Genomic DNA, 26,766 nt, shown 5'->3' on the forward strand with positions numbered 1-26,766 from the left:
AAGACCATGGATGCTCCCAGTGGGAGTGAAGACCATACCAGTAAGGCAGTAAATAGGAAAAGAAAGCTAGCAAGCAATCATGATTGTCAAAATCAAGGTATTACATTGTTAGATGTCCTTGTCCATCAGCTGGCCACTAAACTGAAGTCTTTTGTGGTTGTTTCTAATGCTCAAGGCTGTGTAAGGAGAAAGCATTGTCACATCTGTGTTCACCTACTACTATACTGGTAGTATCATGCAATGCAGTGATGGGCAAACTTTTTGGCCCGAAGGCCACATCTGGGTATGGAAATTATATGGCGGGCCATGAATGCTCACAAAATTGGGGGTTGAGGTGCAGAGGGGGTGAGGGCTTTGGCTGGGGGTGCGGGCTCTGTGGTGAGACTAGAAATAAGTTCAGGGTGCGGGAGGGGGCTCTGGACTGGGACAGGAGGTTGGAGTGTGTGTGGGAGATGAGACTCTGATGGGGGGTGAGGGCTCAGGGGTGGGGCTGGGGATGAGGGATTGGGGGTGCAGACTTTGGGTGGTGCTTACCTCAAACAGCTCCCAGAAGCAGCAGCATGTCACCCCAATGGCTCCTACGTGGAGGCACGGCCAGGCAGCTCTGCACGCTGCCCAGTATGCAGGCGCTGCCCCACAGCTCCCATTGGACACGGTTCCTGGCCATTGGGAGCTGTGGGGGCAGCACTTGGGGCAGGGGCAGTGTGCGGAACCGCCTGGCTGCCTCTCTGCGTAGGAGCTGGAGGGGGGACATGCTGCTGCTTCCGGGAGCTGCATGCTTCCTACCTGGAGCTTGAGTGCCAGATTAAAATGTTTGGAGGGCTGGATGTGGCCCCCAGGCCATAGGTTGCCCACCTTGATGAAATGTGTTAACAGCTTTGGATATCTTGATTATGATAGTCACTATATAAAATCTTGTTATTTGCTCTGTTTAATCAGTGCTGTTTCCTGTATCCTGTGACCTTTTGGTCAGTGGAGCATCATTTAATGACATTTCAGTGATTGTCGTTTTATCCCAGTGATACCAAATCTCCTCTTTTGACTTTTGTGAGGTATTATCACCATACGTTATTATCCCTGTTTTACAAAAGGGGAACCAAGGCACAAAGAGGCTAAATGACTTGCCCAAGATCATGTGGGAAGTCCATAGTGATGGAGAAATTGAACCTGGGTCTTCCACATCCCAGGCCAATGCCCCAACCACCTTTCCTCTCTGTTCTTTGTGCTACACAGTAAAATTCTTATTTTTAACTTGCTTCTCATGGAAAAAAAAGAGAAATAAGTGTGATTCTTTTTCTCTGGATTTATGCTGGTAAAATCCTAAGGTTTATTAGAGAGCCATAATATCTTATACAAAGAACATTATGCTTATTGAAAATGATTTTCTTTTTTTCTCATTTAATTTTGACTGAAATACATTCTTTATTATTTATGATTAGGTGACAGATCAGATGGTGAAGATTTTATAAGTAGCACAGCCATAAAAATAACCTGTCTCTCTGATCTTCTGAAAAAGGATTCATAGGAGCAAAATATATTTAGTAAGAGGAAAAAGTATATTGTATATCATGGATGTTGTACTGAGCATGTGATTTTCTTTTCTCTGTTTGTCAGCTCTTCTTATTTTTTCTTGTAGCTGCGTTCTAATTTCATGTTCTTTCTGGTCTTTTCCTGATACCATAAGGACAATGAGGTTCTTCATTTACTGACATTTGCTGTGATGTGCTACAACAAAATCTCAGCTATACAGTCGTGAACATGGTATAAGAACATATATAGCTATAGTCCTCTTACATTGATATGTGCAGTTTATTTTCAAGGTGGTTCTGCAAAAATGGCAGCAACTTGTTCCTAGACTAGCTGTTTTATAGATAAATTAATGGAAGAGCTATCTAAATCCCCTGGAACGCTTTGAAAATCTCAAAGGGACTGTTTCCTCATCTCAAGGAAGATGGAAATATGGGAGAAATCAGAGTCTAGATTCTTATCCAAAGTATGTGAATTGTAGACTCACTCCAACATAGGTTGTAATGTTTCTGGCTGACACCAGAGTGAGCACAGGGAAAGCCTAAAATACATAAAAGGATCGAGGCATGGTGACACTGAAAAACACCATTTGCGTTTTACATCTGTGACACTCTTCTATCTCATCTCATGTTACTGAATGAGACAATGAAGTCTTTTGTCTTTTAGTAATATGTAAACACTTCATTACAGCAAAAAATATGGGTTCTAATGTAAATGTCTTTTTCATCTTCCTCAAGTATGAGAGGTGCAGTAGACAGAAATAAATTATATTTGTATGGTGATCTTGTCATATTTATTTTTAAGTCTGTCTATTTGAGTAGATCCTGGGAGATGCAATCTGGGAGAATCTCTTCCATTTCACAGATAGTACAGTAGTTTGTAATCCAAAATTACATCAGTTCAAATGTGGAAAAATACTGGAACAAATTATTTAAAATATTTTGTAATCCAAAATTACATCAGTTCAAATGTGGAAAAATACTGGAACAAATTATTTAAAATATCAATTTGTAAGCACCTTGAGAACAATAGGGTTATAAGGAATAACCAGCATGGATTTATTGAGAATATATCATGCCAGGCTAATCTAATTTCCTTTTTGGATGAAGTTACTGATTTAGTGGGTAAGGAGGAAGCAGTAGACATGATATATCTTGATTTTAATAAGGCTTTTGACACAGTCCCATATGATGATCTCATAAGCAAACAAGGGAAATGTGGTCTAGATGAAATTACTATTAGGGAGTGCACAGCTGGTTCAAAGACTGTACTTTAAAAATAGTTATCAGTGGTTTGCTGAAAAACTGGGTGAGCATATTTAGTGGCGTCGCACAGGGGGTCTGTACTGATCAGGTACTATTCTATATTTTCATTAATAACTTGGATAATAGAATGGAGAGTTTGCTTATAAAATTTGCAGATGACACCAAACTGGGAAAAATTGCAGGCACTTTGGAGGACAGGATTAAAATTCAGAATCTTGAAAAGTGAGAGAACTGGTCTTGGAATCAACAAGAAGAAATTCAACAAAGACAGGTGCAAATGCTCAACTACGAAAGAGGGAATAATTGGCTACGTGGTGGTAGAGCTCAGAAAGATCTAGGGATTATAGTGGATCACAAATTGAATGAGTCAGCAATGAGACACAGTTGCTGAAAAAGGCTAATATCATTAGTGCAATAACAGGAGTGCCATATATGAGACCTGGGAGGTAATTATCCTACTCTACTTGGCACTGGTGATGCCTCTGCACCGGAGTACTGTGTCCAGTTCTGGGCACCACACTTTATGAAAGATGTGGATAAATTGGAGAGGGTCCAGAGGAGAGCAACAAAAATGATGATAGGTTTAGAAAATCCAAGATACGAGGAAAGATTAAAAAATCTGAGCATGTTTAGGTTTTGAGAAATGCAGACTGAGCGAAGGACCTGATAAGTCATCATATATGTGTTAAGGTCTGTTAAAAAGAGGATGGTGGTCATTTGTTCTCCATGTCCACTGAAGGTAGGACCAGAAGTAATAGGATTAATCTGCATCAAGGGAGATCTGGGTTAGATATTAGGAAAAACTTTCTAACTATAAGGACATTTAAGCTCTGGAATAGGCTTCCAAGGGAGGTTGTGGAATTCTTATCATTGGAGGTTGGACAAACACATGTCAGGGATGGTCTAGGTTTACTTGGTCCTGCCCTCAGTGCTGCAGGCACTTGTAGAGCCGGAAGGGACCTTATACCTATGATTCTATAACATGAATCAAAATATGAGAGCTGGGTAGCATTTTGCTGATGTCTGTTTATGGAGCCTATAGCTTTTTCACATGCTTCAGAGCACTGACAGTCACAATCTTCCTCCTTCAGTTTCGTGGGAGGAATGGCAGTGGTAGCAAAATCTGGTATAAAATGCAAGTGGTAGTTTACCAGAGCCTGCAGCATCCTCACATAGGGAGTGGCCTTCATTGACTGCAGTCTTTTTCAGTTGGTCCAAGTTACTCTTATGGCCAGTAGGGGCAAGTTGCATGGTAGTTTCCTTTTTCTTACTGTTTGAGCCTATCCTGTGTGATAGAGGGTCACCGTCATTGAGCAAAAGCTGACTTCATCTGATTGTTGGGGGCAGAGAAGCTGCATTTCGGTTGCACTGGAAAAATCTGGAGAAACATATTTTCTCATAGTCCTAGTGCTTGTGCCTTTGGCAGCCAGTTTCCAAGTTCACTTATTACTTTTAAGTAATTCCTTTGAGAACAGTCTTATTTTTATTTTATATTTGTCCTGACCTGTAGTAAGTGCCATTAGTTGTTGGCGGCATGTGTGTTCTCTCTGTGTGCTGCAGTGGCTCTGGCCAGATAGCCCGTACAGCAGGCTCCAATCAAACTTCCCCAAAGACCACAGACTCAGTTTCTGTATCGAAGGCATTCTGTCAGGTTTATTGTCAATGAAGCATGGTAATAGCACCCTGGCAGACTCTGAGGATACTAAGACATGTATGTCCATTGCAATGGACTCAGCTTAGTGAATGGTGGGACTTTCCATTCCCCCTGGCTGGACAAAGACACCCCCTCTGAAGCCCCTCTTTTATACACTGATTAAAAGCAAGTTACATATTGCTTCTTTGACATGGTTAGTTATGACCCTTTACCTTGTATCTGTTGGTTTGATCAAAGCCTCTCTATTCATCAACTGGTCTTTCTGACCTTATCTTTAAGAGGGGTCAGTGTGTCTTTGTATCATCTTTGAGCAGTGTGTTTACACCATAACCCTGTATTGGGGTCTTCTGGCGCTACCCTTCTGGAATGTGTTTATGTGAATACTTAGTTTTTGTTTCGTTGCTTTCTAAGTCTTCTATTGTGCCACAACACTACACTCAGCTTGTGTAGTATTCCAGGATGGAAGTCAATCCACAGTCTGCTTTTTCTGTCCTTCACCCAGTTAGTGGGAAGTGCCTTAGTATTATAATGTCGTATGTTGCCTCACATGATTGTTTTCATTTTTACAAGCAGAATTTTCCAGATATCTGAATTTTCTTTGAGTGTTGGACTGAAGTGTGTAGTGCCTTGTTCCCACAGGAGGGGAACCCTGCCTTCTTTACCAGTTACTGCATCATATATTCCAGGGACAGGAGCTGTTCTTGCAGAGTTCTCCCTTAATTGTTCCATTGGGGTAAAGGGGGGGGGCAAGGTTTGCTCTCCCCTCCTGCACAATGGGAAGGGTATTTAGAACTCAGAATCCATGGATCTTACAAAACTATCTGTGCAGAGGGCCTGTCCCTCTGCATTTTCACCTGTTTTCCATGCCGTTCTCAACTCAACCCCAGCTGCTGTTCTTGGAGGCCCCTCTTTCAAGCAGCCTATTGTAATTCTGCCTCTATAGTTGTCTTGGTAGGCTTGCTTCATCATATGTAGCACCCTGACCACTCGCTGATTTGAACTATCACAGTCATAATATCCCAGTCATGTGTTCTTTGCATTGGCTTGTTACAAAGGGGCAGACTGACTTTAAATTAGCACTTCTGTGTTTTAAAGACCTTAAGAGTGTTGGTCAGAGCTTCCTCCTTGAGCTGTGTTCTGACAAGTATTTGGGCTCGCCCATTATTTAACGATTCCATTGATGTACCTGAAGTCAACGGATGATATTGCTTTTGTTGTGCTGAGTTCTGTGGTATGGACCTAGCATCCTACTAAACTCTATCTAATTTCATCCCTCTTCGCTTTTCAAAAGCCCTCTAAAGCTTTGTTGTTTCCCTTTCACATGTGTGTTTACACCAACCATTGTTGGCCCTCTATTAACTTCCCTTCCAGACTCTTTTCCAAATTGGACCCCCTCATTTGTTTTTGTGCAGTAATTCATTCATTGGAAACAAACAAATGACTGCAAAAGGATGATTACGGGAGAGTACACAAGTGAGTTAGCCATTTTATAGCTGAGTTTATACAAGGTGATATTTTATGTTACACAGTGTGAGTTTGCTTTTCTTCTCCTGCACTTGAGTGGGTGAGTGCTGTAAAATAATTCTATTTAATCTTTGATTTCCACAGTGAGTCTGGGCAGTCACATTCATAAAGCTTCGGCTGCACATCAACAATGGTGGGATTCTTCATTCACATGCAGCGGTTAGGAGTTTGCACTCAAATGAGTGGAGTTAAACTCCTAGAGTTCTGAGTTTGTCAGTACCTAATGGGTGCTTGGATGTTTTGTATGGAGGATTTCATAAATCAAGGGATTTCTTGGAGGGAGATCTTGCTCTTGCTCTCGGTTGAGGATCTCTGAGGATAATATCCCCTAAGGGTATGGCATCATCAGAAGTACTCCTCAGCTGCATTGCTTCCACTGTGTTTGGTGACCTGCATGTTACTGTCCCAGATGTTGATTACAGATTGCTCTCGCCCCTCGCTCCACCGATATGGCCACCAGGTGCCCGTTATCTACCGGGTAATGAGCGTTGGAATAGGGCGGAGGTTCGATCACTGGATGCCCTGGGGGGGGGGTGACAAGTGCCCAAGGGTAGTGACGGGGATAACGCAAGCAATCAGTCGTAGTGTTAAAGATTGAGGATTTATTAAATGAGTCACAGATAAGGATAAGGGACCACACGATTAGTTACAACTTGGGCTTACAATATAATACTAGAACAAATAACACAAACACTACAATTACAAATAGAAGCTGGCCCTGGTATTTTTCTAAGTCCCAGTAATTATTCAGGTCGTCCCAGGGGTTAATAAAAGTGATATTGGTGCTATTAGTAATCATAAATGCAGCAACTAATCTTATTAAACACAAATTGCGAGGCTCAACTGGTCCCCCTTGCGTTCAAGGTTTCCTGGTCAATGGGTTTCCCCTAGCAGGAGCCTTGGGGCGGCTGGAACCAGTCTTTGCCTCTTATCTAGCAGCACAGATATACAGATATCCTTAACAGCTAATTCTACTTACACATACAAACCACAAAAGTTTCATTACGGCCGGCAAGCAGTCAGGCTCTGGGAAACGCGTGAGCCAGGAGAGAGCTTCAGGTTGATCAGGCCTGGATACGGTTCGACGGGAATTCGAGTTCTCTCTGCCCGTCCCCGGGAGGGGGCCGACAATATATAACGAATTTTTCGTCATAATTTATGATAAGCCAATTGCGGGGTCGCGAGTGGCTCATGCCCATACAAGGGAGGCAATCGGGCCCCAGCATCTCTACCCAGGAAGCGACTGTCGTGGGGGAACTTCCCCTCCTCAGGTCGGCCGACCGCAAGGTGCTGTTTCCTGTTACAAGTTCTGCTTTCTGAGCAGCTATGTGATCAGTGGCAGTTCTGGGGGCTGGGGGGAAAATTCCGTTGGGGGGTGGAGGCCGGAGCACCTGTTGTCTGGCCCTGGGGCCCAACTTGGGGGTCTAACACCAGACACCACAGGAAGAAAGACAAGACACCAGGAATATGGTTTAACTAGGCAACAATATTAACTTAATATATTTGGTAAACTATCTGGCAAAAAGTCATCTGGTGGGGGTAAATCTTCCTCCAGTAATTTGTACCATCTAGGAGAGAGCTGTTCTCTGCCCTACCCCCTATAAACCTTTAAACTGGTTCCAGCACCATTGCTGGGTCACTGCCCTCCCCTTATTTGAGAGTTTGGGGAGTATGGGGAAAAGGGTTTGGCCACCCTGCTGCAGCAGATATTTGGGAGCCCCAACCTCATTCACCACCTTGTTTAGGAGATGCCGCCTCCTAATTCGCTTCTGATTCTGGTTCATCAGAGAACTGGACCATTGCTGAATAATTAATTCAGCTGGGCACCTGCCAAATTGCAACATTATGCATTTTACAACCTAACCTACCCACTGGGTCCCTGGCTGCTGAGAGGGAGATGAAAACCCTCTCCGTGCCCAGGCCAATCTTACAGTGAGGATAACATTCTAGAATAAAAGCATTGATTAGCAAAAGTCAATGACTCGTAAAATGCTCACAGCAAGGCTTAAAATCTGGTTGTATTTTAATCCCCAAAGAAGGAAGGTTGAGCTTTTGTTCCCAGTTGTAAATTGGCACCTTGGACAGGGGAAAGGGATTAAAACTTCCCTTCACTAGAACAGGAGATATTGTACTAATGCTGCATCCTTCTATCTGGTGAACTGTCCAAGGACTCCCCTCCCCAAGCCCAGAAAGAAGTTGAATGCCATGAGGAAAGGAGGAAAATCAAGGGGATTTAATCCTTGAGGGGGGTTAACAGGTTTTCTTTCCTCTGTTTGCTCAGACAAAGCTTCTCCACCGCAGAGGCTGCAGGCCAGTAGGCATTCTATTTAGTGGCATCTCTTGTCTTGTCTGCTTCTTTTGCTGGATATTGTTTTCAGCAATGGCTTTGCTGTCTTGCCACATTTTCTACAGGTTTTTGTTCTTCCCTCTTGGGTTCTTTGGTTTACTACTCTGTTTGTTATGCTGTGTGCTTTGTTCCAATGCTTCTTTCAGACATGTCTTTCTCCTCTTCACAGTATCAATATTATCAGATATGTTGTTCCCCAGCTGAAGCACATGGTGTCTGCATTTGCCCTGGCAGCAGTTTGAATGGAAGCACAATACTCTGCATTTGTGTGAATATGAACAGTTTTATGAATTTACAATTTGAAATTTGCACATGGACTACACTGACAGAGAAGTTAGCAGAATGCTGTCTCAACTGAAATTGGAAGGGTTTTCACAGCTTTAGTTACACTGTAAATTATAGTGTGGTGCCTTATTTTTTTATTTTTTTAAATTGATTTACCTTGTGATTTAATTACTTGCCTTTTAGGTTTAAGGAATTTTTTTTTAAATTGAGAAAGTAAAATCTGAAGTTCTTTTCCACCAGTTAGAAATTTTTAGTTACACTGGCAGAACCGATGACGGTTAGCATATTATAAAAAACATTTCTAAAATTTTTGTAGAGTTCCAAAACAGCTCTCTCAGTAAAGCATTCTCATATCAATACCACTCTTACACAAATACTCTGGCTTTCAGGGGCCACATATTTATGTGGAAGACATTAAGGGTGAGTTATATGGTGTATTTTCATATATATACAATGCCACAGTACATTAAAGAGAATATTTTTCTGGAATACTGAGTGAACAAACTAATGCTGTTAGGCTAATGAGGCATTGATTACCACCCAGGATCCTAGTTAACACATTTTCTTGTATTGACTTTTATTGATTACAAAACTTAAGGCCCCTCTACTATTGGAAGAGTATCTGCTATTGGTGAGGTATTCATAAACATAGTTTTTATATAAATGGCTCCTGTAGAATGTTCAAAATCATTTAAAGAACCCTTTTGGCCAGAGTGAATGTGTAAAGTAATGTAAAGATTGCTTTATAACAAATGTTCATAGATTATGAATGATGTAGTGTCAAATGTTAGGTAAACACCGTAGGGCTCAAGATAGTCTCTCTCAAGACAATAGGAATATGTGCATTTAAAAAAATAAAAATTAGATTTCTTTTCTTGTTGAACAGCTGGTCATGTATCGTTTTAAGCTGTCTCTATTCCCTGCTTTGGAATAAGAACCCCTTGAGAACATACCAGAAGGAGTCATAGCAAATAGGGAGGAATTTAGTAGGTCTTTATTATGCAGAATGTACACTTTTACAATATGTATCAACATGTTTTTTTAAAAAAGAGCATATTCCATGGGTGAATGAAATGGAAGCTAGGTTACCCTTTAGCAAATGGCATCTATGTGATCTAATTTATGTTACTATAGCAAAGTTTCTAGAGATTTTGCTATATAGGAATATAACAACTGTATAATAGTAATGAATCATAGCAGCAACACTACAATAAATGAAAAATGTATGTTTTAATCATTTTATCCAATAGCAGATGGGTGCTTAATCTGTGAAAGGAGATCAATGGCACCATTTAGCTTTTTGTGGTGTTTCAGTGTAGAAAGGCAATCTGTTCCAAGTCAGAAAAAAAAAAGAAAAAAAGTAAGCTAAGTGTCTAGGTTCTATAGGAACAAAGCTTTTGCTTTAACAGTTACATACATTCGTATTGAAAGAAGTTGGCATAGATGTCTAAATTCATAACAATTGTCTATTAGTCTGTTTTTAATAATTTTTGTTTGGCATGTAATCCTGTTTAATTAGATTCCACTCTCTGTTGTTTCAAGATTCCATAAACTGGAGTCTTATATACCAGCTGCTAAAGCAGGAGTTACTGTCTAAATGATATTCACAATGATTATTTGGAAGGTTTACAATTATACCCTTGCTAATAAATTGTGCTATTTTCCCCAACAATTTTAAGTGCTAATCTTCAGAAGGCATTTTAAAATTAGCTAAAATTCTGTCAAGAGATTTACAAAAATTGTTAGCATGAAGATAATTATGTCACAGTCCTTGGACTCCATCTCTGATTGTGTACATAAATCAGAAAATGTCAGCTGTGTTTTCCCTTAATAATTATCCTTGCAGCAATATATTACAGTTGAAATTCCTTTTATAAATTTGCTTCGGGCTTATAAAACACAAGGCAGTTATTTCTATAGTTTTCTACTGATTAAATAATTCAGAGATTTTCAAGAATAACAAGAGATTATCAGTGCTAACATTTTATATATCAGTAAGCAGATCAATAGGGAAATATATACTCCATATTTATTATAAAATCATCCTCATAAGCCCACTGTCTGAGTGTAATACATTTTTTTAAGGCGGCTGATAATACAGTATGTCCCAGATTTTCATGTTCATGGATATTGCTGTCCACATGGGTTGGGTGTTTTCACCCCTTTTTGTTGTTTGTTTGGAGCCCAAGTTGAGACATCTTTTACCTGATTTGCAAAGGTGTTGATAAATCTACATTGGAAGCTGCAGGTCTTGAAAATCAGGCATAAGCTGCCTCAAATTCAGCATCCAAATATCTAGATGCATATTCATTCAGTGTGCACTACTGAATACTCAGCTGCATGTCACTTTAGAAAAATGTGGTATGTTTGCTCTTAAGTCTTCATGTTCTTGCTTGTTATACTAGAGTGTGTCTGAAAAGAAACTCTAATAGGGCCTGTTCCAAATTCCATTGAAGTTAATTGAAAAAGTCCCCTTGACTTCTGTGGGCTTTGGATCATGTCTGTTATGTATAGTGAGAAACACTGTTCTCTATGACTAATATCAATAATTGTCATTTAGACAAGACTAGAACCTAAACACAGAAATCTATATATTCCTATGATCTGCAAGTGGTAGAGGGGAAATAAAAATAGCAGCTTTTGTTGGAAAGAGCTCTAAAAAATCACTGCCCTGGATAAAGGTAGCTAAGAAGTATGTTGAGACACCACATTGAATTACAATAAGGTGCCCCATGTGCCATATTATCTGTGATGTTTCCTTATATCGAGGAAAAGGGGATGTGGCCTGTGATCAAATGGGAGGGGTCAAGTGGTGCACCGCCCCCCCCCCAACCAGTAAACTTCAGTAATTTATGCAGAAAACAATATTAGCAAGTTACTTATGATGGGTGGCCTAAATACCAATGTGGAAGGAGCTCAGCGTGCCATTATACAACCAGTGACAGCATGGGTAGCAGACTCAAAATTGTGAAAGTTCTGGAGGAAACTGTGGAATAGCACCAAGGGTGTGATGGGGTGGAGGGGACGCGTGTTGGTTTTCCAATGCTGTTTATCACTTTATTGACACTCCTGATTCACTTTGTAATGGCAGGCCTGGCATGCAGACTCAGAACCATGCTGTTGAGCAACGTTCTCTCATTTTGTGCAGCAGATCTTTTCATGCCACTCCTGTCTTTCCACACACATTGCTACAGAAGTGGGCATGTGGCTCAGAAAATGTGAAGTTGCTCTACCAATACTAACATTTTAGAAGTAGTAATCCTAAATACTGAGTATTCTCTGGCATCTCTGGGCAGATTAGTCCTCCAGGAGAGAGGAATTTTGGCACCAGTTTAGTTTCCTCAGTGGAATTGTAATCATATCTATTCTGCTTTAATGGTGTGCAATTTCAGCTGTCAGCTTCTTGTGGCAGTGATCATTCTGCGACAAGCATAGGAATAGGAATTGGAAAACTCCTCCTGAGTTCTAATCTTGGCTCTGCCACTGTCATGCTGGGTTGCCTTGGGCAAGTCACATAGTGTCTCTCTCTCTCTGCTTTAGTTTCCTTCACTATATGTTTGGGATGATACTTATCTACTTCAAGGGTGATGTGAGGATTAATTAATTAGTTTAGTACTGCGATTTTGAGGTGAGAGCCAAATATAATAAATAATAATAATATATTATTGTAAATAATGTAAATATATTACAAGGCAAGAAATGAAAACACTTCTAAAGTGACTAAAATTCAAAGTGCCTTGCTAAGTCTATCAGGTGTGGATATTATACTAATAGTAGTTAGGTGACTCAGTCAGTAGCTTCATGAAACTAGGGGTTTGGCAATGTAAAGACAGATTTTGAAAGAAATTCAGGGCCAAAAATCCAAGTGCTCAACACCCACAAGTAGGGCTGATTTCCCGAAGAGCTCAGGTCTCATTTAGCCACTTAAATAAGGGCCAGGTTTTTAAAAGTGATCAGCTGTCACTGGAACATCAATGAGTACCTAACCTACTCAGTGCCTAACCTACTGAACTTGTCTGAAAATCTGGTCATTTATTTTGTTGCCTACATGGGATCTGAGTTATTTTGAAAGTCTGGCCTTGAAGTGATTTCCTTCTGAAAATTTTGGCCAGAAAGTTTCTGAAAGTGCTTAATAGTTTTTATGTAGAAATCTAAATCAGTGTTTCTGGGATCCTGAAGCAGTGTCCTATTCAAAACTGACATAAGCAGGTGACATAACCTCAAACTAAGGCTCCTAATCTTTGAAAGTAAGAGTAGCCTGTTGAGATCCAGTGGTTGAAATCTAAATTGCAGTTCAGTCTCTTGGTCCCTTTTCTGTTATTGGTTCTGTCTGATATGACACAGGAATAGAAAACTTGGTGTTCCCTATGATAACAAACAGAGCAGAAGAGAGATGCAAGTGCTGATTTGTAACTTAGCATCCAGAGTTCTTTGCTTTAAAGGGAGTTCTCAAGTGGCAAAATTGTTTATGCTCTTCCTCTGTTGTGTAACAGACAGGCAGAGTTAGACTTTGCAGTTGAGGTTTCTTCTGATTTAAGAAAAGGAAATGTCTGGTTATCATCCTGTGAGTTGGTGGAAGATAAAAAAGGCAAAAATGAAAACAATCACTACTGGATCCAAACTTGTTGATTAATGATAGATTTTTTTTTTCCACAGAAATGTTCTTTGAGAAGTGCCTGTTGGAGTAAAGTGGGCAAAGAAAAAAATTAATAAAACAGCATGAACCTGTGGAACATTTTTATGATCATTGCAAAGAAATAAACCTCCAGAGCACAGCAATTAACCCCACTTATGCAATGAGGATTTCACCGCTAAAGCAGTACTTACACTCGGAACAAACCTCATATCGCTTCCCTAGGAAGCAAGGCAGCTTTTGAAAACAAATGACCCCATATACTCAGTGCTTCTAAACTCAGAATATTGAAAATTATTCACCATTTTCTACTGAAGCAGGCTTTTGGATTTTAAAATAAGGAATAGTGTAGGTATAGATCTTGTTTGAGGCTTTACACTGATATCATTTGTCAGATGTAGTGCCAGTCAAAGTGAATGGAAAGATTCCCATTCACTTCAGTGGTCTTGAGATCTGGCCATTAATGAAAAAAATTAGATATCCTCATATGTCAAATATCTGAAGAATATTATATTATAACTGAAACCACGTTTATGTACTTCTTTCTTTAAGGTGGGACTTGGGGCATGAAAGTTCACCCTTTAAAGCATCATGCTCTAGTATCAGCAGCAACAGAAAATTCAAGCCCCAGAGGTTAGAGCTGCTAATTTTTTAGACAGGAATCATTGTACATTTCTTGCAGTCTTTACTCAAGCAACATTCATATTGATATTATGGGAGGTTTTCCTCAGTAAACATTGTAGGATTTGTCTCCATAAATATTTGGAGGAAGTTTGATCTTCCTAAGCAAAGTAGTTAATATTTTTTAAAATAACGTTGTACCTCTTAAATGAATTCATGAATTCATATGTCTCACTGGACAACAGTATTGCCACCTAAAGACACTCTCCACTAAAAGGCAGAGGGTACTTGAAAAAAAAAAACCTTTTGATTTTCAGCATGTCAAGTAGGATAAGATATCTACTCAACTTCAGTGATACAGGCAGCTTTAGAATAGGTCTTATAGCTATTGTCAGATCAAAAGATTTTTTTCCCAACTACCTAGAAATGTGTGTAAGACCTTATCTGTAATACTGATATCTTTGAAATTCTTATGTAAAGTATTTCAGGATACAGTTAAACTATCAGAAAATGGCTTAGAGCATGATCCTGCCCTCATTTGAGTCAATGAGAGATTTGCAATTGATTTCAGTGGGAGTGGGATTAGTTCCTTGATCAGTAGTAGCTCACAGATGGTTTAGCTTGGGTTATGGGATAATGATCTTGTCAAAACTCAGACTCCTAAACTCTCCATGATGTAGTGTAGTAACAGTGCCTGCTGTGATTTAGGGAGACTCTATGTGATGACACTAGGCAGCACGAGTGTGTGTGAGATACTCTGAGTTTCAGAGCCAGGAGGTACTTTAGGATCCGGCTTTGAGCTCGGAGCTTGAATAAAAAATCACTTTTGTAACAGTAACCAAAGAAAAGGCAGGGCACAGCCAGGAAGTACAGACCACTTTACAAAAGCATGAGGCTGTTGAAAGGTTAGAAGGACATTTTTGAAAGTAAGTCTTCACTTCTGTCACAACCCTAACACAGATAATTCTTACACCTGGTGTAAGCCTTCTCGTTAGTTCAACCCTTGTTAACGATCAAGGGCCTGATTTGGGAAATTCTGAATTTCTTCCATGTTTGAAGGTATTTTGGAGTCCTTGGCCTTGCTCAGCCTGTTAGAGGCAGAGCCCCACATTGTGAACTTTGTGTCCAGATCTCGAGTTGCTATTGTTATTTATTAGTTAAAAATGTGCTAGGTGTGGTGCAAACATAGTTCAGGAAGACACAGTCACTGTCCAAAAGATCTTACAATCTATATAGATAAGGCAGACAAATTGCAATAGACAAATGATAGCAAAATGTTCCTGGTTATGTTAGGTGCAGGTCATGTTAGTGTTTGAGTTTTTTAATTCATCTATCTTCTTTCCCCAAATCCATCCTTCCTCTTCATCCCTCACTGTACAGGTGCCCCATCAATTTGCTCTGCTTTGCTCCGATAATGTGCCTTCCTTCCTGTGTTCCCTGTGGCATAGATTAAAGCTCTATTAGTGGCTTGGGGAAGCCATCACATGATGTCAATGTTCAGTGAAACTGAAGGATGGGGATTTTCTGGGTTGAGACCAGGACAATTACCTGGCTCCAGCAGCCATAGGCAGCTCTTGGGTGGGGACTGGAGAAGGGTGAGAAGGACTGTTACATTTTTTTCAGTGCTATTATTGTAATTTTCTCTTTGTATTCAATGTTCTTATATTTAGTCTTTCTGTAGTAACCTGTATCATCATAAAGAATTAGTATAGAATGGTCAGCTGTTGTATTTTTTCATATGTGATAATAGGTTTATTTAAATGTTGTAATATTATTATTTTGTAGAGAGACAGGATGAAATTTAATAGGTTCAATTTATTCCCGGTGGAAATGGGGTCTTGAGTCTCTGGGAATTTTTTTCCATTTTGATACAGTAGTATGCTTTAGCTCAGGTCTAATGTCTGTTAAATAAACCACTTATTTATGTATCTGAACTTCTTTCCTATCCCTCTCACTTCCAGTTCATTGCAGAACCTGAAGCCTGACCTTTTATTTGAAGTGACTTATGTTAGAATTTTTTTAAGATAGATTTTAGGCTTTCATTTCCTTTTGGTTTTATGAATAGTAGCACAATGTCTAATGACCTTGTTTCATTTAGTTTTGACTTTAATCATGTCTCCTTGTGTATGCTTTGCTATCATAAACCTCTTTGGGGTGTTATTTGATTTGATATCATATAGCACTATATGAATATTAGCAGAACTAAGATATAAAATACTATAAAATTATTCCATCACACATGAAACTTTTAGACTTTATCTAGACCCATGGGGGAAAAAACTTGGCAGAAAGCCACCAAAGACAATTTTTTTTCATTGCTTGTGATTACATTTTCTACTATAATTGCTGCTGAAACCTGAACACCTGGGAGTTTAATTGCTCATTATAGTTAAGTCTTTGCACTGTTGTGGACTAAAAAGTACAGCTGTCCTATGCAATATATTTGTTATATTAATCTAACCTTTATTGATATATATAGTACAGTGATTTTTATCATTTTATTTCCTTTTAGATTTCTGAATGTACAATTCATCCTGATCATGGTTTGTCAAAGTTGTGGCATTTGCCAGTGCTGTAGTTAAGAGCATGATTAGACTTGTGTTAGAACTTCCTGTTTTCATATGTTCATAACTTTTTGAAAAATCCTTTTTTGTTGGCTGAAATTTTTTACGCTTGGTCTCAGCCAAAAGCTGACTTTAATTTTTGTTTACTTATAGCTTTGGAATCATTGGAACCAAAACCTGAAGGTAGTGAGTGACCAGTGGGCAGATGTTCCGTTTTCCATTTTTGTGAGGGAGCAACAGCCTGCTGCTCCTACTTCTGCCCATATATTGCAGTAGTGGCCTTGCAGCAGTTTCACCCCAGCTATTGCAGACCGAGGATTCCATTTCTGATCCCCACATACAAGTGGATAAGATTCCTTGGGTTAAGTGTCCTTTTCCAAGTACTTCACAGATATCCAGAAAATTCATGGCCTTGAACAAAGTTACTTTGATTAGTGAATCCCACTAATTAGGAATGATACAGTTGCAAACCATACACAATTGCTATTCTCCCCTGAAAAAGGTATTTTTAAATAGCTGTGAGAGCTGGTAGTGAAAGTCATATCTCAGCTTGACTGATCAATAAGGTCTTATGCTTTTATGTATTTGCAAGGGGTGCTGAAAGGCTCTATGTATGATAACAATAAAAGACTGTACTGGTCTTGTGGGACAGTGATAGCCTTTCAGAAATGGCTAAGGAAATCAAGTGTCGATGCTGATTCTTGTAGACACCATAAAGGTTCACCTGAATATCTTGATAGTTGTGGACGGAGTGGCTCCATTCTATTTTCTCTGAGGATTGGATGATTGCTCTGCTCACCCTAGGGCTTACTCTTGAGGTGTACTGCTGTGTCCACTCACATGTATGAAAAACCACGGGGTGGAGGATAATTAAGTAGTATGGGATGCTTGTCCTAGTTTACATACACATCTCTAGTTCTTCTGCTCTGCATGGTGAAGTTTATGGCTCTTCCAGTGTCTAGTCAAGATTGGGCCTTGGATGAGAGCTAGTTGGCTGCAATTCAAACTGGGAAAGACAAAGGTAATGTTGGTTGAAAGCAGTTGATGGAAATGACAGGAGTCAGATCTTCTGTCTCAAAAAAAGGAGATTGCATTTATTGTTCTAGGTCTGTAAATTGGGTGCCTTGTTGATTCCTGGGCTACTCTTGGATGTCCAGGTATTAGTAGTTAAGGGGGATTATTCTTTAGCCCGTTGCTAGGCTAGAAGATTGCATACTTTTCTTTGAATGTGGATTTACCACCTATGTTACTCTCCAAATAAATAAACGTAATGTGCTCTACACAAACCATAAGGAAAAGATGGCTAGAGCAGACTCTGGTGGTACTTAGCAGTGCTTTCCACTTGGAATCTCTGGAGCACTGCTGGTAATGTATTCCAGTGTGTTTACAGGTGCAATTGAAAGGGGACTGATTTTGCTCTGTAAAATCCTGTATGATTTTCCTGTGTCTCTCTCCTCATACTTTATACCCACTGTAGAGAACAGATGGGACATTCAAGCTCATGGTTCCTAGATGGTGTCCAACTATGGCTGAAAGTAAGGTGTTCTCAATGAAGGGCCCTGTGCTCTTGAACTTATCTTCCTCCTTCACTTTTGAGCAACAGAGCTTGTGGCTGTTGAGTTTGGCATACCCCAAATCCTGTCTCTTACCCCAGTTTTTTTGAAGGGGTAGAAGGTATGATTTCATTTGGTTGTGAAGATGCATTTAGTGTTGAGTAGACCTGGAGAAAATGTGTTGCCCAATACTTTTGTTGCCAAATAATGCAGATTTGGGTCTCACGAAAAATTTCATGCATTTGTGTACATATATCAAAAATGTTTAATTAAAAACAAACAAAAAAGTTTAAAAAATTCTAAAAAAATGAAAAGATTTTATTTTGTCATTTTTGAAGTAGCATTTAGTTTCTTTGATTTGAAATAGCTTTTTGTGTTGAAATTTCCTTTAGGTTTTTTTTTTTAAATAAATATAAATGTCAAAATCAGAACAAAATATTTTGGTTCAGGTCAAAATAAATGTTTTATTTGACCCAAAATAAATTGCTTTTACTACTTGGTTTTCTGAAAAGTGTGTGTGTGTTTCAGAATTGCCAGCAACTCCCCAAAAATAAATCAATTATTCACACAGCTTTGTTTGTGGGTTATGGTGGATCAGGAGGGCTTATATGGAATCACCATCGTTAGAGGTTTTTAAGTACAGGTTGCATGAATATCTGACAGGGATAGTCTGGGTATTCTTAATCTTGCCACAGCCCTAGGAGACAGACTAGAAGACATCTTGAGGTTCCTTCAGCCTTACATTTCTATGAAATACTGGCATTGCCAGATTGAATTTCTCAGATGTATTTTATAGAATTGACCTGTCCGTACATGAGTTAACAGCCCAAAGAACAATGCACGCAAATCTAAATGAAGACATATTTTCTTGTAGGGCTAAATTCTGCTTGCCTTACTGACTTAAACTGAGAGTACTGACTTGAGTACTCTCGTTGACAAAGTGAGTGTGGTGAGAAGGATTTTACCATCTGAGGAGTACTGATTGTGCTGCATGTGATGAAAAAACTTAATCCAATGACCATCTTGGTAGTATGGTAGCATGCAATGGTTTTTAAATGGCATTTTTTAAAAAAGAGATGACGTGGAGAAAGTTCCTTATACATGTACGTTTATTTCAAATTATTTTTACTGATTTGAAATTTTTTATTGCATGTACAGTAAGTAAGCTGTTTAATAGTATGTATTAATTTCTGTAGCATTAGTTCAAAATAAAAGACTAATTTTGATATTAGCTGGACAAGCTGATAAGACCTTTTTAATAAAGTTACATACAGAAGACTGAATAGTATTTTGTCTTTCATGCAAGATGTATATAATTGCGATAGCCATAGATTGGATATAATTATAAAAATGTAAAATGTGTTGACAGAAGAGAAGAGTATATTATGTTCATATGTTCCATTTGTCCTTTTTTATCTTTTAAGATGTGCACTGTAAAAATCATCTATGTATTATAAGCAATGATAAACTACATGTAAAATAAGAATAAAATGTAAATAATTAAATTCAAAATGTGAATTGTTTTGTGTAGCTGAATTTTGATTCTGATAAACATTGTTACTTTAGTAATTATAAGTGTGGAATTAAAATAGTAATTGAATAATAGTAATAATATTTGTGTTGTATTTCTCTAAAACTCAATATTATGCCTCCCAAAAGGTACTCACTTTGCAATGTTAAAAATGACTTCAGAAGGTACATAGCAATAGAGAATCAGACCTATTGTTCCAATAGGATTTTGTAGAGGAAAAAAGGGCAGCACTCTGAATAGTGGTGCTTGCTATATGTTTGCTAAGAATTAACAGATTACATAAGGAGAAGCCTATTTTGGTATAATTTTTTTTAAAAAAAAATGTATTCTCACAAAATTGCTAATTTCATTTTAATGAAATGGAAATATTACAGTCTTTTCATTTGAAAATACTAGAGCCTTTGCTTCTTCAGTTTGGAAAAAAAACTTAATCGGCTGTTGTGATATCTTTATAAACAGATTATCTTAAAGTTTGCTACAACATTTTGAAACTCATAGAATTTAGGTTGGTTAGTCTTTTCATGTAATATGGACTGTTTCGTTTGTACAGAATTTAATGTATAGCTTATGATGTCTAAATTCAGCATATTGTATTTCTTCTTTGCCACATTTGTAAGTTTGCCTGTTAGATATAACATTAGTTTTGTAGCATTTTTTACTGCAAAAGAACACAACTGTTATTCCTTCAAAAAAATTGATATAAAAGAAAATTGTATATACCACACTATAGAACACTGATAAAAGGATTTCCATGACAACCATATCATAAGCTTTTGTTCTTACTTTGTTACTGAATTCACAGTGTCGCTTTTAATGACTTCTGTGCAATTAAAACAGAATGCATAATTTGCGTGAATATATAAACAATATAAATCAGTTATGTTTGCACTACAGTGAATATAATTTATGATGCTAGAATGCTGCTTAAGAATCTAATGTGGATTTTTCCATTTATTGCAGAACTGTGAGACGCTAGAAAATAATTTTGATGACATCAAGCATACAACTCTTAGTGAACGTGGGGCACTTCGAGAAGCAATGAGGTAAGTCTGGGTCACCATAGCAACAGTCACAGATGTGGTAAAGAAAGAGTCATTCTTCATTATTGGGGGAACAAATGAGTTCATTGCCACCATTCAGCTCTATTCTCTAAGGTATTAATTTGTCAGTGGAGAGGCGTCCCTTGAGGCTGTACTTTGGTTTTGAAGCTGCATAAATGTTAAGCCTCACTGCACAGTAAAAAACGTAAATGTTTAATTTGTTACTTAAAATGCTTAAGGGGGTACCTTGTTTTATATTTATACTGAACTGTGTGAATGAATGAAAATATTGTTCATCTAAATTGTGTAAGTGTTAAAGAAATTGTACAGTGGTGTTTTGAATGAACTAGTATTTGCTCCTAATTTGTATTTAACTTTCTATATATAGTGGCCCATGCACTTTCTTTTTCTATTAGACTTTAACAGGGTTACATTATTGTATTTTATAAAAAAATCAATGGTTTCCATCTTGCAAATTAAGAACAATCTTTTTAACACAATACTTTATACTATAGCTCCCTTTGTTTTATACATTCAGTATCCAGCATTATGCTTAAAACTTTAAAAAATAAATTAGAATTGCTCAACAAATGGATCTAATTCTGCCATCCTTACTCACGTTGGGTAGTGCCTTGCTCCAGGAGTAGTCCAATTAAAGTCATTTGTACTGGGCCCAAAGCAAGGTACTGCTCAGTGTGACTAAAGGTGGCAGGTTCATGGTTTCTGAAGTATCTTTTATTTGAAAACTAATTTGGCCAATTTCAGAGGTGATGTAAAAACGATGATGGAAGTTATGTGCCAATAAGTGACCCTGAAAGCAGGGGCAGTAAAAGGAAAATCTTAACGGGCAAAAATGTGTAGCAGTGCAGACCCCACTTTATTTAACTTCTCTTTGGTATCAAAGAATGTAATTTTAAGATTGGACAACAACAACAAGTCTGAGTCTTCTTGCAAACACATGCCACCAATTCATTTAGTTAGTATTCATAATTCCTTTAAATTTACAGATATTCAGATGAGCATCTTTTTATCTACAGGCTTGTTCACAGTGCTCTTGCTTCCCATGAACAACAGTGTAAATAACTGTTCACAAGAGTGTTCACACATGAAATGCAGTCCTGGCTGTTTTGAAAGCTCTTATTACTTGAACAACAAATCCACTTCTATCTGAATATTTTCACTTACTATTGTTCACATAACAATTGAAGTTGAAAGATTAGATAAATTATTTTTGGTTTTCATTTTCTTTACTTCATGCATTTGAGAGCAGTCGGTGTGTAGTAATGTTTGGTCTTGCTTCTGTATAACCAGTCTGTTCCTCCCTGGCCACACTATAGCAGACCTTAAGGTGGCCATCGTGCAGCAAAAAAACTTCAGGACCAGACTTCAAAGAGAAACTGCTGAGCTTCAGTTCATCTGCAAATTTGACACCATCAGCTCAGGATTGAACAAAGACTGTGAATGGCTTGCCAATTACAGAACCAGTTTCTCCTCTCTTGGTTTTCACACCTCAACTGCTAGAACAGGGCCTCATCCTCCCTGATTGAACTGACCTTGTTATCTCTAGCTTGCTTGCTAGCACACATATATATACCTGCCCCTGGATATTTCCATTACATGCATCTGACGAAGTGGGTATTCACCCACGAAAGCTCATGCTCCAAAACGTCTGTTAGTCTATAAGGTGCCACAGGATTCTTTGCTCTGTTTCCTCTGTTTGTGTGGGTCTTCCACACTGCAACAGGAGAGAGAAAACAATAGTAAACATAGAAGAGTGATTTGGGGGCAGATGTAGCATGTGAAACTGCTTTTAAACACTTTCTTTTAAACAGACTAGATTTCAAGAAGACTGTCTGTTTCTAACAATCTGTATTACAACATTTCACAGTTACAGTGGCAGCATTTTATGCCATGTAGCTCACCATAGTTTACTGTTAGATTTTGCTACATGCTTTCTCTGTTGGTCAAAATTCTATGGCCAGTGGAATGACAGAATTTCAAAGGTTGTATACCTGATACAAGGGGCTGTTTTGGAGGTGTATATTGTTCTATATGCTAGGTTCGCTTAGAAGCACCAAAGTGATTTAAGACTTGTCACAAACTTCCTTTTCAGCTATCTCATCTCTTAGTGGACAAACCAGACTGGGGAAATGCCTTTTGTTCCACTGAGAGGTGTGACACACATCATATAATATTGTAATCCTCTTTTTTCATCTGATAAGCAGCTTTCATTCAGTTGAATTTTCTTGTGTTAATGAATTAAATAAAACACTTCTAACTTGTATTAGCAAGTTTCACTTGATTATACTTTAATAACTTCATATAACACAGAGGTAAGTCTTCATATCTGTTTGCACAAGTGAATAAACTGTATATAGGGATGAACATTGTTCTAGGGCATCACAGTTTTCGGAAGTGTGATCCTGAATGCTTAATTTTCTGTTTTGGATCTTCGATAAACCTGAGAATTGTGTAAAATGACAAGAAGAGAGTTCTGTATTGACAGTACTCATGCACACCATTTATTCCAGCAAGTACTTTGGAGGAAAAAATCTTGTGCCTTGAAATGTGGCATAGTAGCATGTTGTTTGTAATGGGAGTATCCAAATAACTTGCTCCATAGGGCTAAAATCTCTCATGGTTTTGAGAACCACCCCTGTTTTGGGGTAATTGAATATCTTGCCTGATCACACTCCAAGTGAAGCCAATGGCAAAGCTTCTATTGACATCAGTGGTACAGGATCAAACTCCATGAGCAAATTAGTCATGTATAATTATGCTTCCAAGTACATAAAAAGTTGTTACAAGGAAAAGGGAGAAAAAATTGTTCTTCTTAACCTCTGAGGTAGGACAAGAAGCAAAGGGCTTAAATCGCAGCAAGGGTGGTTTAGGTTGGACATTCCTAACTGTCCGGGTGGTTAAGCAGTGGAATAAATTGCCTAAGGAGGCTGGGAATCTCCATCATTGGAGATTTTAAGAGCAGGTTAGACAAACACCTATTAGGAATGGTCTAGATAATATTTAGCCCTGCCATGAGTGCAGAGGACTGGACTAGATGACCTCTCGAGGTCCCTTCCAGTCCTATGATTCTATACTAATACATCTTTGAGGGTCAGATCAGTGGAAAGACTCCTATTGACTTCTAAGGACTTTAAAATCAGGCCCTGAGAGAACAAAGATATATTCTGGCAAAGCTATTGTATATTTCTGAGTGGACGCTGAGTGGACGATAGAACTCAGATCCTCAAATACATGTGTGATTGCATGTTTGTGAAAAGTGTGTAGAGAGGGGTTGCACAGAGAGACTCAAATTGTGTAGCCATGATAAAACCAACCAATTGTAAACCTAGTTAGGTAGATCTCAGATGAGCCCTAAGTTTAGTGGGAAGTCTGCTCAAATTTATTCTGATTTGCCAGAGTGTCACTGCTGCTCTACCAGATGAGAGCCACAAATGAACATTTCTCTCCAGTGACCCAGTTTGGAACAAGACCTCTCATTTTATCTTTCTTTTGCGGGGGGGCGGGGAACCACTCAATTTAACATAGATTTAAACATGCTCCTAGAATATGAATATCACTGTGCTTCTGTATAAAAAGGTCTTCTGTCTTCTCTTTGATTCCTGTCCGTCAGCTCAGCAGAGATGATGGGGCTGAATGAAGTGTGTCCCCTCTTTCTGTCTTGTACCAGCTTTGTGGCGTAGTTAATTCTTAAACCTTTTTATTCTATGTCATTCTCCACCATGTCAATCCAATGCATCATTGGTCTTCCTGTCTTTTAGGTCCTTGCACTTTGGTATGTATTGTCATGTATGATATCTTTTCCAGGTCCATTCTTGACACAAATCCAAGCTATCACAATCGTCTGTTTTGGATTGTCTGTAACTGCTATCTTCTCATTTAATTTTTTATGTTTTGCTTTCTTGAAACTCAGTATTTCCCTCAGCCACTTCATTCTGCAGTCAGTATAGTTTGTTCATCAGCTTTCTTCACATTCCAACATTCCGACCTGTATGAGCAGCAGTATGACAATTGTCTCAGATATGCTGATTTTCATTTTTATTGAAATGTCTTTAGCCTTCCAGACCTTGCATAGTTTTCCAAATGCAATACCAGCAAGTTCAGTAGTTCTTTTATGTCATCTTAACAATTCCCATTCTTCTGTACTTGTCCTCCAATGTACACAAATGTTTCCACTTGTTCTAGTTCTTTGTCTCCAAGTTGGATCTTTACTTCTTCCTCTTATCTTCCAGTTGCCATAATTATTGTCTTCTCTGTAGTGATCTTCATTCCAAATTTTCCACTTTCCTGATCTACTTTGTCAGTTATTCTCCATAAATCCTCCTTAGTCAATGCTGTGAGCTCAGTATCATCTGTGAATCTAATCCACTCTCCGCCCACATAACATGACTTGTCCTGTTTCATCTATCAGTGCAACAGCCATTATGGCTTCCAATACCAAGTTGAACAAATCCGGCAATAACATGCATCCTTGTCTTCAGTGGTCATTGTGAAATATTCTTTTAGCTTCTTGAGTACTCTCACGACCCTCATCAACTTACTGTAGATGTTTTCTAACAGCTTGATCAGTGTCTCCAGGTTGCCACACTTTCTCGAGGTTGCCAAAACCCTTTTCCGCCAAATGCTATTAAAAGCCTGTTTGAAATCTGTGAAGTAGTAACAGGTTTAGTTGTGTTCCATGTACTTCTCCAATATCTGTCTTATTACAAATAACTGATGTATTGTATTTCATTCTGACGCAAGCCTGTTCCTGTGCAAGCACCACTTTCATGTACCTCATCATTCTCCTCTGGAACATCTTGGTGAATGCTTTTTCTGGCATACTCAATAAGCTGATTCATCTCTAGTTTTTCTTATCTCCTTTTTTATAGATCGGTACTATTATCACTTTCCCCCATTCGCTCAGTGCTTGCTCTTGTTTGTAAATCTTGTTTAATAGCTTGTGGATCACCTTTACTGTGTGTTTCCGGCAGCTCTACAGTTATGTTGTCACTTCCCTTTTTCTTTTTAAAACTTTCTGTCGAGATCTTTACTACTTAGAATTCTGGTATCTGTTCTCCCACATTTGTACTGTGAAGCTTTTCCAGAATTGTTTATTTAGTGTGTTCTGCACATTGTACAGCTCTTCAAAATGTTTTTCGATCACTTATTCTTCGTTTGTTCATCCTCAGTTATTTGCTCCTGTTTTTCACTACCAACATCTTCAACTCATATGCCCCACTTGTCTTGCAATAATACCCCCATGTTTCATTTCTCTTCACATAGTCTTCCTCTTCCTTTACATTGTTTGCTTGTTCAATTGTTTCTGTCACTCGTCACTTTTGATTTAATCTCTCTGGTACCTACACTGAGACAGGACAGACATTGTGACATCCTGACTTGCAAGCCTTCTTCAGTTCTAAGTCTAGTTGTTTGCACTGAAGAAACTGACTGAATAGAGGATCATACCTTACAACAGTTGATGCATGTAATGGGGCCCTTCCTTTGCAGTCTTGCATGTTTGGATTGGCTCTAGCCTGTAAGAGGGACTCTGTAATTTGTGTCTTCTCTGACATCACAGACAGCAAGTGCTTCTTGGAACTGCATGATGCCACAAGGTGCAGAGCAGTCTCCTGTTTTCCCAGTGTAGCAACATTCACATGGGCACTATTTTTAATGAGAAAATTGGCAGCAAACTTATCTCCTCTTTGGATGGCTTTGTGTAACAGACTCCGGCCTTTCTTGTTCACCATATCAGCATCAGCTGTGTAAATTGACCAGTGTGGTTGCAATACTTTGAGAGAGAGGGATAGATCTAAAGGAAGGTCTCCAGTGTGATCCAGTTCATTGAGCTTCCCAGACAGCTGTGAATTTACTTCAGGAAGATACAGAAAAACTGTGTTTTCCTCTTCACTTTAATAGCTTAATGCAAAGGATATTCAGTCTTGGATTTGAACATTTTGTACAACTGCTAAACACTCATACAGCTGAAGTCTTCTTTCCACAAGTCATCCCAGTAACTAGCAATTATTTCAGCACAGTAGATCATTAAAGTGCTAGAATTCAGCGCCTCTGCAATCTGATAGAAACAAATGCAGTTCCTGATGTTTACTGCTGATGTGACTCCTTTTTCACACCTTTCCCTGAGGAGCTGTAGTTGAAATGAATTAGCTAATTTAATGAGTTTTGTCAAGAATACGTCATCTTCTCTCATCTCTAGCTTAT

The 26,766-nt window shown here is 38.7% G+C and overlaps 1 protein-coding gene across 6 annotated transcripts in view; it reads left to right on the forward strand.

The window, feature by feature from the left end:
- Positions 1-26,766, forward strand: part of DPYD (dihydropyrimidine dehydrogenase) — a 616,437-nt gene that overhangs the window by 70,491 nt on the left and 519,180 nt on the right. For all 6 annotated transcript variants that reach the window (XR_007775327.1, XM_050960937.1, XM_050960938.1 and 3 more), the window contains exon 3: positions 20,465-20,547. Coding sequence is in view for 5 of the 6 variants with exons in the window: in XM_050960937.1 (XP_050816894.1) it covers positions 20,465-20,547 (83 nt within the window). In the remaining variant the exon portion in view is untranslated. The remainder of the gene's footprint in view (positions 1-20,464; positions 20,548-26,766) is intronic.

This window comes from Gopherus flavomarginatus, chromosome 7 (assembly GCF_025201925.1).
Source record: "Gopherus flavomarginatus isolate rGopFla2 chromosome 7, rGopFla2.mat.asm, whole genome shotgun sequence".
NCBI classification, from domain to species: Eukaryota; Metazoa; Chordata; order Testudines; family Testudinidae; genus Gopherus; species Gopherus flavomarginatus.